Source organism: Protomyctophum parallelum (assembly GCF_964188405.1).
Source record: "Protomyctophum parallelum genome assembly, chromosome: 12".
In the NCBI taxonomy this organism is placed as follows: domain Eukaryota; kingdom Metazoa; phylum Chordata; class Actinopteri; order Myctophiformes; family Myctophidae; genus Protomyctophum; species Protomyctophum parallelum.
Window position 1 is genome coordinate 31,196,483 of NC_139712.1, and position 16,221 is coordinate 31,212,703.

Consider the following 16,221-nt stretch of genomic DNA (forward strand, 5'->3'; position numbering starts at 1 on the left):
TCTCTCCCTCCCCCCTTTCTGTCTCTCTCTCTCCCTCCTTCCCTCCCTCCCTCCCTCTCTCTCTCCTCTCTCTCTCTCTCTCTCGTCTCTCTCTCTCCTCTCTCTCTCTCTCTCTCTCTCTCTCTCTCTCTCTCTCTCTCTCTTCTCTCTCTCTCTCTCTCTCTCTCTCTTCGCAATTGAATGAGCTGGTGAGTGGAGCGTCTTTTCAGACTGATGGGCGTTTATCCGCTTTATCGCCTATATTGACAGGATTGAGAAGTAACGGGATTGCATCATTGCAGTTCACTTATTTAATGCTACGATGGGCGGATTTATATGCTATTTGTGAATTGATTGACAATCGGGGTTCGGGGATTTGTCTGCAGATGATTGGCTTAAATAAATCCTTGGATTGCAGCATCATGGTTCTCAAAGTGGCGGGGTTCCAGAATCCACAGTCCACATGCATGCACCCACTAGGTGCAAAATGTGTTATAGGGTTAGGGCCCCCTCCATTATAGCTACCACGCTATTAAAACAAACGTTTACGCCCCTTTTGGGATATTTTGCTGTAACAAGCTATGATGGATCGCTGCAAGCTAGCTACATTTATTTGAAATATATATATACATAATACAATTAAATAAATTAATATTATAATATATGATTGTGAAAATATTACCTAAATGGGTGTCGCGTACACATGTGGGACTTGACATGAAAAAAGTTTGAGAAGATAAAGATAAAGAAAACTTTATTGTCCATTACATTTACATTTAAAATGGAAATTTGGCACCCGGCAGTCAGTTACAACAATAAAACATTACATAAAATACACATTGCATTAAAATACTATAGCATTCACATACACAGCAACAGTGATCATGAACAGTGGGGATTAGGTGAACTATCTAAACATATTCTTATTTAAAATGTCCACAGCAGTTGGCACAAACAAAATTTGCCCTAAGCCTCCTGCCCGATGGCAACAAGTCAAATTCAGAGCTAAGAGGGTGGGTAGAATCATTGTAAATCTGAATTGCTTTTTTGGTTATGGAGCAATGGTTGCTTGCAGTTTAGCTAGGCTACTCGTTGAGTTATTGGATTAGTAATCATTACTTGGATTACTTAGAAGCTATATATAGGTTCATTGTGACCATCAGCATCAGTGGCATTAAGATTACATTGGAATTAGCTACTTCACAGACATATCCCATGACCTTTAGTCAGACTGCATCAAACATTAATCACTTTGCGGAGTGCCACTTATGGACACATGCTTGAGGAGCTTGTGGAGAGTCTATTGGACGGGGGACCAGATATTATGCATCAGACATTAGCTGTTCACCATACCAGTGGTGGAAAAAGTACTCAAATGTTTTACTTATCTACTGCTATGGTAGAAATACCCTGTTACAAGTAAAAGTCAGGAATTCAGAATTTACCTGAGTAAAGGTAAAAAGGTTTTTTTTATATCAAATTAAGTGTAATTAAAGTACTAAAAGTAAGTACTCATTATAGGCCTACAGAATGTCCCATTTTCAAATGTATGAAAGTCGTTTGAAAATTGCAAATCTACGGTCAGTCTATATCGACTATTTTCAAATGTCCAGACCACAATGTATAGGGCTGAAGTGGTTAATGTAGCCTAATCATAATAAGTCCTGGCCCCTGGGGACAGGTATGGCTGTGCTCTAGTCTAGCTGGGTTCTATGTTGTTGTGTTTGACAGTGTTTCCCATAAAAGGACATAGTGTCTGATTGGCAGCCAATTAGGTGTGTTCAAGCTACGTGCAACAGCTAATATGGTTTCATCTGCGGGTTTGAGTAAATGGTGTGCTGTGACTGGCCAGTCGCTGTGATTGACAGCCTACACCTAAACATAACCCTAACCTTAACCTCAGTAAAACCGTTCATTGAACTGAATTGAACTGAATTTATGTGATCGGTTAGCCGATTTGCTACATATGACGTAAAATTTCCCTACATTGTCATGGCATTTAATGTTTGTGTTGCCACAAATTTACATCATTTTTGACGGACATTTGACCTAATTTCTACTTTCATTGTCAATGGCAAATATTGAGACATGTGTGGACAAAAGCTGTATATAGGAGGGGCTAGTGCCCCTCAAAAATAACTTAGACGAAAGCCATAAAAAAAATATTTAAAATAAAACTTTCACCAATAGAAAACAAAAAATGCGATGTGTTCATTCTATAGCCACTGTTGAGTGCTATTAACCAGATGTCCACTATAGACCGATTCACAGAGGGTTTCCTGGGTGCGGCCATTACTGAGGTGTACCATTGAGTGCAGCAGCACTGATTAGCTACACCTGTCCTACGGAGCACCTGCTCCATGGATTACCCCTCAGTAATGGCCGCGCCCAGGGCACCCCTCTGTGAATCGGTCTATAATGGTTGTTGGTGGCGTCATACGCAGCCGCTCACCAATCCCTGATTGGCCGAGCGACGCCACCGACATTCACAGCCGATTAGGCTTTGTACACACATATCAGACGAACATTTTTTTTTTCTTTTTTCGATGCAATTGTGAACAATAGCCAAGTAATACATAGTAAGATACATATCCATTGGCCAATGAAATGGTTCACTGCAGCTCAACAGTCAGTGTGAGGGGTGGTCAGGAGATATCTGTGAGCTCTGCGTTTAAAGGCTTGAAGGCCGTTGTCTGTGATGGAGTCCACTACATGCTCTGGTAGGCTGTTCCACACCTGGACAGCAGTGTGGAGAAAGGTTCTGTCCAATGTCTGTGTTTTGGAGCCTGGGGGGCCGAGAGCATGTCCTGGAGGTCCCTAGGGCAGTGGGGAGTGTGCATTTTGTACAGGACTGTAGCGGCGGCAACGTGTCTTCTGTGGCTAAGGCTGTTGATGAAAAGTGTCGTACTGGCAGTGTCTTGGTCAACTCCAATTATTTTGAGGGCCTTCCTCTGAATATTGTCCAGCAGACCAAGATGTGTTGGTGGGGCACTCATCCAAGTGAGTGAGGCGTACTCCATGACACTGCAGACCTGTAACTTGTAGACCGTTGCACGGCTCTCGGTGGTGAGTTTACTGGCCACACTCCTCAGTGCTGCCAACTTCTGACTGGCCCGGATGGAGATTTTGGTCAGGTGTTTCGACCAGGACAGCTTGGGGTCTATTTTGACACCCAGGACGTCAAGCTCATTTGTGGAGGAGAGCCGGTGCCCATTGAATTGTAGGTCCAGCTGTGATGGGATCCTCTTTCTTGAGGAAGGAACATGCTCTGTGCTGTCCGTGTTTCATGGCCGCCTCAATGCTTTTCCAATGGAAGTCACGTGGTTTGACCAAACAGTTTTGTGTGATGGGGAGAGGGGGGCAATCAAACAAGTGGGAGAAATAATAATTACACTTCAATACCACATCGTCAATGTTACATTTTGAACCAGCAAATACAACATCCATAATACACCTTAAAGTACCTATGCATAAATACAACAAGTCACCTGTCCTACTTCTTAGTAGCAGGGCAAAATACACCATAGGCTAAGGCTATACACAATCTACACGATCTGAGCCGATATAATAAATATATAGGCATGAACATAGGCTAGTACATATCCAAACATGTGCAGGTGTTGGATTGTACATCAAAGATGATCCTTTTGAAAGTTCTCAAGGGAACTTTCAAAGCCATTTTTAGTCTGGACTGTAGATCATTCCACGACCAAGGGCCAAAGAAGGCCAGACATTTTTTACCCCCCTCGGATTTGAATGCTGGTACTACACACCGCAGCCAAGCATTTGACCTGAGGTTTAGGCCGTTTTGGTTTTGGTATTCCCAAACTGTTGTGCGTGCACCCCTTGTGGTGCACCTTCTAGGCCGGGGGTGCGTGACATGAAAAGTCTAATGGTGGTGCTATGGTTTTATTTTAAATATATTAACATATTATGCCAATATATGGCAAGTAATGCAGAATATAGCCTATGCTGCATATATTATGCCATATTCAGGTTCATATATGTGCATATATGTGGATAAAAAGGCAATATATGTCTCTATATAGCTTATGCAGTTTATATTTCCATGTGGGAGGGTGCATCAGCTAGGTCGGGAGGTAACAGGGGGTGCATGGCCAAAAAGGTTTGGGAACCGCTGCTAGTGTAGGCTATTGATGTGGTGTGTTGGGAATGGAATTTATGATAAACCGGAAGTGCTTGTTACCACCACAGGTGCTTTCTATGAGACTGTATAAACAGTAAACACGCTCAGTTCGTTGTCATGTCGACTGAGTTCCAGCAACGCTGATGCCTCCCTGTCTGTTCTTTATATAGATTTAATTATTCCTCTATATTTCCTCGTCTATATTCTTCACTTCATTTATTTCTGGTACGCCTAAGATTGCTGCAAAACTCAACACCAAAATGGACTCGATCCGGAGGGATCCCATGCAAGGCACCAACCTGCACATCGGGAGCAATTAAGTGTTTAGAGTCTTGCTCAAGGACGCTAACTCTGTGGGAGCCCGGGTTCGAAGGGATAGAGACTGATCTGGCGCGAAGCTCCGCCCCCTCCGCTATTCATGTCAGTGGCGTTGCTCAGTGGCGTTTTGAAGCCGCCGGAGGGACCGTTTATTTCCGCCTTTTTGGGCGCATTTGACCTCCAAAATTTGGAGGTCAAATGCGGAAGTGCAACCGAGCGCTCAATGTTAAAGTCCAGCTGCACGGGTTTCCTCGTCATGAATCCACGGGTCCGCCTGCAGTCCTTCCTCTTACCACTAGGGCCCAGCGCTTCAACGTTGGAGTGCCTAGCTGGCCCCTTGGTTAGAACCTTGTGGTTCCCATCCGGTCACTATCTCTACCCCTGAGCCCAATGGTTTACGTTTAGAAAGGCAGGAAGACCGTACGGTGGTGTTACGATGCCATCTTCTGGATACAATAAATATGGCTACAGCGCCTTAACCAGACTTTAGAGTTAGGCTGGGGGACTTAAATTGTAGCCTATATTCATGATATTACATTTACAGTCACAGTTAGTGGATTGAATATTATTATTGGGTTGCTTGAAATTATTAATTCCATTTCCATGCACCAAGTGGAAAGTCTCCCAGGCCCTCAAACAGCTGAAGGGTGCATAAAAGATTGGGTCTCGAGAGACAGCCGCCCGTCAACAAAAACACCTTGAAGACCCTAACGCCTGGACTTCGAGGGTATCTTGGTGGTGTATCGAATCTTATGGACCAGACCCATTGTAAGATGCTGTACTCTGTTGTCGACCCTAAACTATTCCAGCCTCTCAAAGTGTACAATCAATCAATCAAGCCAATGTAGCCTATACCTATAAATACTTCCTTATAATGTCAATTAAGTCCACACCCACAACACCAAAGGCAGTGCAACAAACCATGTGCAACCCAGATTCAGCACAAACAAGGGACTACATTAATTTTACAGTTTTTACTCCTATGCCACCAAAATGTGGAACGCCCTACCAACAGTCTTAAAACATGTTAATCCCTTGACTCCTTCAAAACCGCTCTCAAAGGGCACCTATACTGACGACTGCAATTCGAAACTTGCCCCAGAATCTGAATCCCCCCCACCCCTTTTCCCCTCACTGTTTATGTTTTTTTTTCCAGTTTACCTCCTTTTATGATGATTTTCCTGTTTTCTCTAAATGTGCTGATGAATTGAAAGGGGTGGACCCTATTGTAAACAATTTAGTGTAATGCTTTATGTGTCGTCCACAGTTAACAGTTTTTGTATTGAGTTGTGGTTGAAATGTACTGTAATTCTCCAATACTGTTAATAAATACTTCAATCAATCAATCAAACAGCGGCAGTGTCTATATTTTCAGCCCCATGTACGGGGGCTTTCTTTGACCCTGCGTTTCCGACCTGCCTGGGCCGGTTTTCCCAACCACTATTAAAGCCCCCCCGCTAGCCCGGGGGAACTGTCCCTCTGAACAGAGCAAGCGATCCACCTTAACTTGGATTACAGGCGCACGCCACTGGGCCAAAAACACAGGCACTTTTTAGATAAATCAAGTCATTGGTAATACTGCACTCTTCACGTAGCTCTTCACCACCATCTGGCGATGGAAAAGAGAATTGCCAGTATTGAAGTTGAAAGGGTTGAAATATGTGAGAAAATATGTATTGGAATGAAAAAACGAGTCGACATCTTCCTCTTATAAAATAAATTCCCATTTAAAGTGCAGCGTGGGACAAATTGTGACTGTTGTGTGTTGTAGTGTACGTGTTTCACGTTCCAAAAGATTTGACCCTGACGTGATTTGAACACGCAACCTTCTGATCTGGAGTCAGACGCGCTACCGTTGCGCCACAAAGCCTGATAGTAGTGGTACATTTTATGAGAATATCTATGCTCTATCTAATCTATTAATTCTTTTTTATTTTTTTGCAGGTGCATTTCTAGACAATTAAAGCAGCAACCTAACTTTAATATGGACTAAAAACTTGACTTGAGTTCACAATGTGTCAAAGGCGAAGCACAAGTTGTGAGCTTGCAGATCGGCTATAATTGAGCTATATTTGAAGATGTCCAGAATATCTTTGGAATTTTATTTTTTTTGGGGGGGGGGGGGGGGTGTAACTTAAATACACATCAATGTGTATTGATATTAAAAATAACTTAATTTCCGGTAAATTTTGTTTTTTATGGCAGGCACTGACTTTTTCAAATGTGACTGAATACATTTCTACCACCACTGATACAATCTATTATTATTATTATTATTATTATTATTATTATTATTATTATTATTATTATTATCAACACTATATAAGACATGATGAAAAAACAACTCTTGGTTGTCATCATGGTTGTCATGGGTACTGGGTACTGCTCCGTCGCCGTCGCACACATTGTGCGTCATCGGTAAAGGACACGCTTTCGTCGGAATCGTCGCTTTTCGTACATGAGGAGGGAATATCAACAATAGCTTCTAGACTAGGTTTGTCTTCTAATCTACTCCATTGTGTAAACCCAAAAGTGTTTATTTATTATTAATATTATTATTATTATTTGTGAAGTGCGTTGTTTAGCCAGTATACACGCTCTTTTTTCTTTTTTTCTTGATTGAATACTTTATCAGTTTGCAAATAGTAGTGCTAAAAGGATAACACTTTTAATTGAATTTAGTTTATATTGCATACGTTTTTGTGTTAATCTCTGGGAATGTACTGGGACCCTAGCCCCTCTCGGGACCCCCTGGGTCAGCTCATTCTAAGTCTTAAAAATGTCAGAAACTTTACTACCATTGGGTTCTGACTAGCGGGGCTACTGGGACCCTAGACCTAGACTGCCTGTGATCATTTAATTATACTTCGTAAATTTGCATGTATGTGAAATACTGTATTTACTGTATGAAACAACAAGGGCTACTGGGACCCCAACTCTGCTTGAAAATGGAAGACCCTGATGTAAACAAGTCTCAGTGCTTTTTCTGGTTTCTGGTTTTATCCTCGTAGCAGTTTTCAATCAATCAATCAACACTGTTACTACTATAACTACCACCTGAAGGAGCCCTGAATATGTAAACAGATTATTATCAAAATGTCAACCCAACAATACAAGGGGATGTGATCCCAGCTGTCATGAGGCCAAGCCAAGTGATATTACATTAGTCTTATCTGGATTTGTTGACGCATTCAGATCATTCTGCTGACCATTGTATGTTTAGAAAACTAAAATTATCCCACTGTAGGGATAATTAAAATGATCCCACAAGTCTGTGCTGTAGGCCTAATGATGGCCTCATTTTCACAAGTTCTGATTGATTGAATACTTAATTCAGAAATGTTAGTTAACAGTCAGCACTAAGGTACAGTTTGACATTAAGGCTAAACTGGATAACAATACATTTCATCAACAAATACAAAACACTATATTCTAAAGGAGAAATGGTGAAATGGAAAAAAGCTGCCACAGTGAATTACAACTCCTTTCTATGGGAAATTGCATTTACCTCCCCTTGTGGTCTTCTCACATAGTGAAGTGAAATGTGCTCTCTCAAAAAAAAAAAAAGTACTTGAGTTAAGGTACTTGCTTAATTTACATTAATGAATTAATTATGAAAAAAATGCATGCTTTTAAAAATGCCATTATTCAAAACTGCATAAAAAAAAAAAACTTCTCTCTGGGGGGTCCCTGGCATGAAACATTTCCAGATGGGCCAGGGCATACGTGGCCAATAGGGTCCATGTCTTAAAGTTTGTGAACCACTGGTATAGGTATTGTCATGCTACTATGTGTATACAATGCTTGTGTTTAGGCTTTCACTTAGAGCTCCATATATGGGGATAACCTATAGTCCCATGTATGGAGACAACAGCGATATCCAGCACTGACATCAGAAACCCCAAATATGGATATACACGGGTGACATCATCGTGACACGCATCTAATTAACCATATTAAAGAAGGATCATAAATGTGTTAGAGTCTGTTCGATTGCGGCTCCTTCTCCGGACTAGAGAGATACTCCAAGTACCACGCAAAGAAGATTCAGGCCTTGCAACTCTACTAGCATTGTATTGGAAGCTTCAGCATCCCGGTTTAAGTTCGGATCGAACACCACTGCAGCGGGCTCTAACGAGACAACCAGCACTGGTTCGAGCTATCTTATAATTATTATTACTTGCGCAAGCAGAGCGCGGTCTCTTTTCGCCCGGTCTCTTCCGCCGTGACAGCTGTCCCGCCATTCGATGTTTATGCAGAAAAACATCAAATCTGTGCCTGTTTTGCTGGGACCAAATGACCACAAATGACCATATTTCTTACGTCATCATTTAGAGCTAGTCATACGTATACTATATACATAATCAGTAAGAATAAAATAGCAAATTGTGCCTGATCTGCTGGGACCAGAGTACGTGGTGTGTGTATGTATGACTATCTCTTAATGATGACGTAAGAAATATGGTAATTTGTGGTCATTTGGTCCCAACAAACCAGGCACAGATTTGCTGTTTTCTTGCATAAACATCAAATGGCGGGACAGCTGTCACGGTTTTTGGCGCAAAGTAACCACAGTATACCGCTAATCAACTTACAACTACACACTTTATACAGTATAGAGTATATATGTATACGTATATAGTATATGCCTATATACTATAATATATACTATATATATTTCTTACGTCATCATTTAGAGCTAGTCATACGTATACTATATACATAATCAGTAAAAATAAAATAGCAAATTGTGCCTGATCTGCTGGGACCAGAGTACATGGTGTGTATATGTATGACTAGCTCTTAATGATGACGTAAGAAATATGGTAATTTGTGGTCATTTGGTCCCAGCAAACCAGGCACAGATTTGCTGTTTTCTTGCATAAACATCAAATGGCGGGACAGCTGTCACGGTTTTTGGCGCAAAGTAACCACAGTATACCGCTAATCAACTTGCAACTACACACTTTATACAGTATAGAGTATATATGTATACGTATATAGTATATGCCTATATACTATATATATACTATATATATTTCTTACGTCATCATTTAGAGCTAGTCATACGTATACTATATACATAATCAGTAAAAATAAAATAGCAAATTGTACCTGATCTGCTGGGACCAGAGTACGTGGTGTGTATATGTATGACTAGCTCTTCACCCAAACTTATATAGATAGAAACTTGAATCATACTTAATAATACTAGGTGTTTATATGCATAAATTAGGTAGGTAGCAAATAGTTACATCTAAAAATTATACATTTCAAACGTTCCTTCACAGAGATACTGAGATTTGACAGTTTACAGCGGTCGAAAGGACTTGCGCGCTCTGCTTGCGCACTAGTTGGCCATTTATGGCCTACTAGTGTGCAACAAGCAAGTATGCACTCGACAGAGTGCAGTTCTAGTTATTATTATTTTCCTTCTTACATTTAACCACTTTAACACTCAATACGAAGTCAACTTGACCTTTGGCTCATGTCTCTTGGTTTGCTACTTTTCACCAAACCATTTTGCCAAAAATAGCTGATCTACCAGCTCACAACACAATGCGTTGTGAGCTAGTAGATCTGCTGTTTTTGTCTAATGCCCCTCAGAATAGATGCTAGGGTTTAATTCAAGTGGTTAATGTACAAAATCACACAAATGAGGGCTAACTTTGAGGACCCACTAACACTAACTAGGGTTCCCCGACCCCCGCATTGAAGACCCCTGGTCTGCTTTGTTTCAGAGCGGTTTGTTTGTACTTTGTAGCCATGTAACAATAACAAGCAACAATTGTAAACTGAGACAAACTAGATACTAGAAGGTTTATCTTCAGTTGGTTTTGCTTTGTAATCTGATGAAGAAAAACAGACCATGCAACTGCTGTGTTGACACCACCAGGTGGCACTATAGGTCAACCCAACCTGCAACACTGTCAAGATCTGCTGTACATTATCATAGTTTTGGTTTGAAACCAAGGATGTGAAACCAACAACAAGGCATAGGTCTTGACTCATGATAATGTCAGAAATATTTGAAAATGACTGGTGTTTTTCTTTTCCCATAGGTTAATAAGCAGGCATGGCGAAAAACAAGCAAAAAGGCAAGAAACAGAAACAGAATGTCTTTCAAATTGCATCCAAATCCAAATCCAAAAACAAGAACAAAGCGAAGCCTGTCACCTCTTCTCTAAAACACGTAAGTGACCGGTGGTGGAAGAAGTGCTGAAATTCTTTACTTGAGTAAAAGTATCAATACAACCACAATGTAGAACTATAAATACATATTAAGTAACATTGTCTCAATTTATTTGAGGAAGAGTACAAACGTATTGGCATCATCAACATACAGTCTTGCAATGGGTCTGGTCCACAAGATTCGATACACCACCAAGATACCCATGTACCTGTCTAAATACTTCCTTAATGTAAACGAAGTCCACACCCACAACACCAGAGGGAGTGCAACAAACCATGTACAACCCAGATTCGGCACAAACAAGGGACTAAATACTTTTCGCTCCTATGCCACCAAAATGTGGAACGCCCTACCAACAGTCATTAAGACATGTGAATCCCTTGACTCCTTCAAAACCGCTCTCAAAGGGCACCTACGGATGGCTGCAATTCGAAACTGGCCTCTGTAAAATCTGAATCCCCCCCCACCCCATTTTCCCTCACTGTATATTGTATCTTTTCCCTTTTTTGCTTCCCATATGATGAATTTAGCTACATAGAAATGTCTATTTGTATGTCTCTAAATGTTTGTATGTCTTTAAATGTTTTGATGAATTGAACAATGTGGACCCTGTTGTAAACAAGTGTAATGCTTAATTGGGTCGTCCACTCACAGTTGACAGTCTTTGTATTGAGTTTGTGCTTAAAATGTACTGTAAATTCTACAAACTGTTAATAAATATTTCAATCAATCAATCAGTATACTTAAAGTACCATTGGTAAAAGTACTCGTTAATCGTTATGCAGTCTATCCCATTTCACAAGTTTGTCATGTATAAAAAAATCTTTTGAAAATAGCAGATCTACAAACATATAATAGGTTTGAAGGGGTTATGGGTATCTTAAAAAGTATTATTATTATTTTAAATCTTCTGTTTTTTCACATTTTCACGTGGACAAAGCAAGTAACAATGCTGTCCTCAATTTATTGGTGCGTTCACACGGGCAGATGCAACAATGCAGTCTACCATTCATTGTCAATGGAAGCCAGCGCCATGACGTTGAAAAGACGTAATGATGCATGTAGCTGCTCCAAATCAACTCACGTGTCTTTGCGTCGTTGTGTCTGCCTGTGTGAATGCACCATAAGCCTTTAGATTCGTGGTATGACATTTTAATCCAGTGACACAAGGTCCAGTTTTGCAATTAGTTTCATTTGCGACTTGTGGAATTGTTGAACAGGCTGACAGTGGATTGTTTTTTGCATTACACATGCATTAAAGTTCTCAGTCGCTACCACTGTTTTCAGACTTCAGTCATATGGATTCCATAGAAGCCAGCATGTCTTCTATGTTGCGCAGTGAAAATAGCCGATCTACAAGCTCTCAATGCGTTTGTAACTGTAACGCACTGAGAAATTGTGGATAGACTACTTTCGGTTATTTTATGATCGGAGCATTTTAAAGTGGTCAAACTAGCAATATGTTCAGAAGCATCGTCCATAAAATCTTAATAGTCTGGGGTATTTCATATACAAGCAAAGGTGCCTTTCATTGTGTTTCACAAATCACATATTAGGACCTGGAGTCGTGAGATTTTCCTTTGCTTTAATCCATGATTACAGATCAATGCAGTGAAGAATGAGAAAGTAGAGAACCTCAACCAGATCTTCACAGAAATCCAGAGGGATGTAACGAGTGTTTCAAAGTCTGTCGCTCCTGAACCCATGAAACAAGTCCAGGTAAATGACGGTGGTGGGCTGTATCAGTCTGCTATTTGTTTTTTACGCACCATTATAATGTTCTTATTTTGATCATAAATCCAAATGACTGAATGTCAGTCTCCAGTGGACAGCGGTTCTCAGAGTTATGGGGGTCTTTGGGAATAAAACATCTGAGAGTGTACAAAATTTACAAATGGAACCAAGGGTTTTTGATTGATTGATTGAAATATTTATTAACAGTTTGTAGAATTTACAGTACATTTTAAGCACAAACTCAATACAAAGACTGTCAACTGTGAGTGGACGACCCAATTAAGCATTACACTTGTTTACAACAGGGTCCACATTGTTCAATTCATCCATTTGGTTCCATTTGTACAGACCTGTAATGGTCATTTAGGGCTAGCTCTTTAATATGTTTGTGTACTCATTCGTATGCCAGTGGCAAAAATAGAGGCTACAGGCTACAGATTGAAAATTATGTATTCATGAAAGAAAAGTTACATAGTGCCACTTAAACTTGTTAGAAAGTTAAGGAACACATTTTTCAGGCAATCGGGAGAAAGTACCGATTTATCGACAGTGTTTCAGTTCCAATTTTGTCTGCTAAGTGTTTGTTTTATCACTTCCAAGTTCACTTTATTTATCCTGTACGAGAGTTCTCTCTCATGAAATTGGTATACAGAGTGACCTGAAAATGCATCTTCTGTTAACTGCTAGGGGAGTGCTGGGGAAATGGGGAGACCAGTGGCGATTTTATATTTTTCATTTCATTCATGCTTTGTAATTTTTAAGGCCCAATATGTCTAGGGGTAATGGGTATACATATAAACTGGACAGGAAACCTCACTCAAAGTTGAAAAAGTCTTTACTTGTACTTCTCAGTCAAAAGGTTTACAGATTGTTCTTAAATACAAATGGCTCAATTACATGAAGTTAATCGACTTTCAAGTATATTGGCAATCATTTATAATAGCGAATCAATAGTAGACGATATTATAAATAGGATATATATTTGAGTGGAACAGTGCAACTTACAATGGTATGGTTTCCCTCAAAGAAAATGGAGAGACTAAACAGTAAACTGACCTAACTAAAACCTAACGACAACACATGGCAAAACTATAACTTAACCTGTTGTTCCTTCCCGAAGGGAACTAACATAAAACAAAAAGGATAAGCAAAGTTTAAACCAACGGAATGAAAGCAAACAGCTAGAGCTTAGGTTAGCGAATGAGTCTTTTTTTTATAGGTGACGGTTCATGGCCAATGAGCCGTCACATGACCGGTCTGACCAATGAGGAGGGATCAAGACCTCACGCCGTTTTCACCGGTTCTCGCGAGAGTTGGCGAGCGAGAAGGGACACTCTAGTCTGTACTTGAGAAACAGAGACAGTAAACATGGCAGCAATACTGGCCGCAATGGCACAGCGTAAACAACACTGCTGACAGTCTTGATATGTATTATGTAAGCTTAGCTCCACAACTGTAAGGAGCGAACTAATGGCTAACGTAAATATATATATATATATATATATATATATATATATATATATATATATATATATATATATGGAAATTAGAATAAGTACATATATATTTAACGAACCATAATCAGAAAATCAAAAATAACATTACATGATTGACATTGACTCACATGCTGATTGGCTATATAGTATGCTCCAAAATGAGCACATATATATATATATATATATATATATATATGTATGTATAAATAAAGAGCTGGGAGAGCCAAACATTGCCTATGGGGGAGACCCTTATAGTATATATATTTATAGAGAAGGCACCCAGAGGAAATCTTGAGGCGAAATGGACATAGTGGCCGAATGAAGGTATTGCAGCCTGGCCCCAAACACATGAACGCGCTGTCCGTTGACTATCATTGTACACGTTCACGACGGACGACGCTCGTGCGCGTTCAACGGCAGCGCGTTCATGTGTTTGGGGCCACTCACCATTGCAATCCGTCCCAGAATGCACTCTGTTCCTACCCGGAAGGAGGAGTGAATCCGCCTCATGCGCTTTTGAGCAACTCAATGCAAGTGGATGGGAGGAGAACTCAGGTGTCTTCTCTATAGATATATATACTCTATGGGGAGACCCCTGTTACTGAACAAACACTCTATAGCAGTGATTACTATTAAAATATAGCTCTTCAACACTTATTTGAACGTAAATATCACTCCAGCTTTCTAAGGTTGAATTCTCATGCCTTGACTGGTTTTCTTATTTGTTTCTTATCAGGCTGTCAGAGAAGCGCCAAAGGAATTGGTGAACGTGGACAATGCCGCCCAGCTCTTCTCTCAGCTTTAGCTCACCATACAGTACAGTGGTTTAACTGGTTTTCAACCCTTTTTGCATCAAGGCCCATTATTTATTCAGCATTTGAGCCACGGACCACCATGAGATTTAACCTCTCAGACCCGAAGCATAGAATGTTTTGTTGTCGTCCACAATTCCATGCTGTGTTGATGTTGGTACGTTTGGACTCTGGAGAGATAACAATTCGATCAAAATAACAATTATTCTACAGTCTCTAATTATGTATGTCGACTTCTTGTAAGTTAAGTAATGCAGATGTTTAACAAAAATGTTACTCTTGAGAGCGTAAAATGTTTCATTTTACGCTCAAGAGTTAAAGATCTAGAAGGGTCCATTTGGTTACCAACTCTCCGTCATTTCACTGGGGGACCATCTGGATCCCCCTCAAGGACCACTGTTGGTCCCCGCACCACTGGGTGAGAACCACTGCTACAATACACTACCGTGGTTCTCAACCTGTGGGGCGGTCCCTAGATGAGACCTTTTTAATACCCCAAGAAAAAGACCATTACTGCATGGAAAGTAATCGACAAACTATACTATAAAAACTGGTCAAACATGGTCAAAATAATAATTTCACTATATGTATCTGTGGAAACTAAATGTAATGCCTCAACTCCAACAATTCCAAATGCTTTGTCAGGGTGTGGTGTCCCCAGTTCAAATATGATTATGCTGGATTGTATACTACATTCAGTGGTAGTGCAATGTCAACTGAGCATACGAAAATATTTGATGACTACATTTTATAATTACATCGGAATGGCATAGACTGGCACACTCGCCAATACCTGCATTTTAGGCAGTGTCGGCAGCTTTTCCGATGCTGGTATCGGAACTCTACTCCTCATGATGTGCACATCTTTTGAGTTCTTGCAGAAAGATCTATGTATTTAATGCCCATGCAGGTGTTTGGTCATTTGATAATGACAAAAAGAACTGCATTTATGTATTTAACCACATGAACCTTAACGTCCCAATTCTACGTTCAGTGAAAATTGCAAACGAGGGATTGCGTATTTTCGGTAAAGTCGAGTCAGGATTACAGTCGTGTCAGGATGATGATTATTTTCTGTATCCCTTTTCGTTTTACCACTGTTAAGTATTTTAGTTTATAAGCTGGGGCTATGCAAGATGATTCTTGATTTAGCCTTCTTTATTAAATAAATAATGAATTCATTTATGTTTATTTCAAACAATAATAAAAAAACGAATAAAATGCGAAACAAACAAATAAAACACGGGTTTGCATATTTATTTACATAATCAAAAGAATACTTTTTTTATGTTTGTTTTTTATCTGCGATAAACATTACTACAGCTACCGGTACTCTGAACTAGTTTCTGCCAGCATATCTTGTCCCCATTTCTGCTACTTTGATCTCTGTGGTGGGGGAATTTTGCATCTTTCATACAAGACTTAACTCACAAAAGACTTAAAATTCATAGCAAATGAAAACCAAAGGCTCAGGCTGCCTCAGTTGGTATTTGTATTATATAAATGTATATATATTATTTCAACCCTTTCCATGTCAAGGTT

General features: G+C 40.0%; 1 protein-coding gene across 1 annotated transcript; it reads left to right on the forward strand.

The window, feature by feature from the left end:
• Positions 1–6,860: 6,860 nt before the first annotated feature.
• On the forward strand, positions 6,861–15,920 carry rbis (ribosomal biogenesis factor). Its single transcript, XM_083778417.1, has 4 exons — positions 6,861–6,938; positions 10,507–10,637; positions 12,240–12,356; positions 14,604–15,920. Exons 2-4 carry the CDS (start codon positions 10,521–10,523, stop codon positions 14,670–14,672), a joined length of 303 nt encoding a protein of 100 aa, XP_083634543.1. The 5' UTR covers positions 6,861–6,938; positions 10,507–10,520; the 3' UTR covers positions 14,673–15,920.
• Positions 15,921–16,221: the final 301 nt, after the last annotated feature.

What these genes read in the sequence shown, in the direction of transcription:
- rbis (XM_083778417.1), top strand. Translation starts at nt 10,521, where the DNA reads ATGGCGAAAAACAAGCAAAAAGGCAAGAAACAGAAACAGAATGTCTTT. An exon ending in TCACCTCTTCTCTAAAACAC is followed by an intron (nt 10,638 to 12,239) that starts GTAAGTGACCGG and finishes CCATGATTACAG; the next exon opens with ATCAATGCAGTGAAGAATGA. An exon ending in AACCCATGAAACAAGTCCAG is followed by an intron (nt 12,357 to 14,603) that starts GTAAATGACGGT and finishes GTTTCTTATCAG; the next exon opens with GCTGTCAGAGAAGCGCCAAA.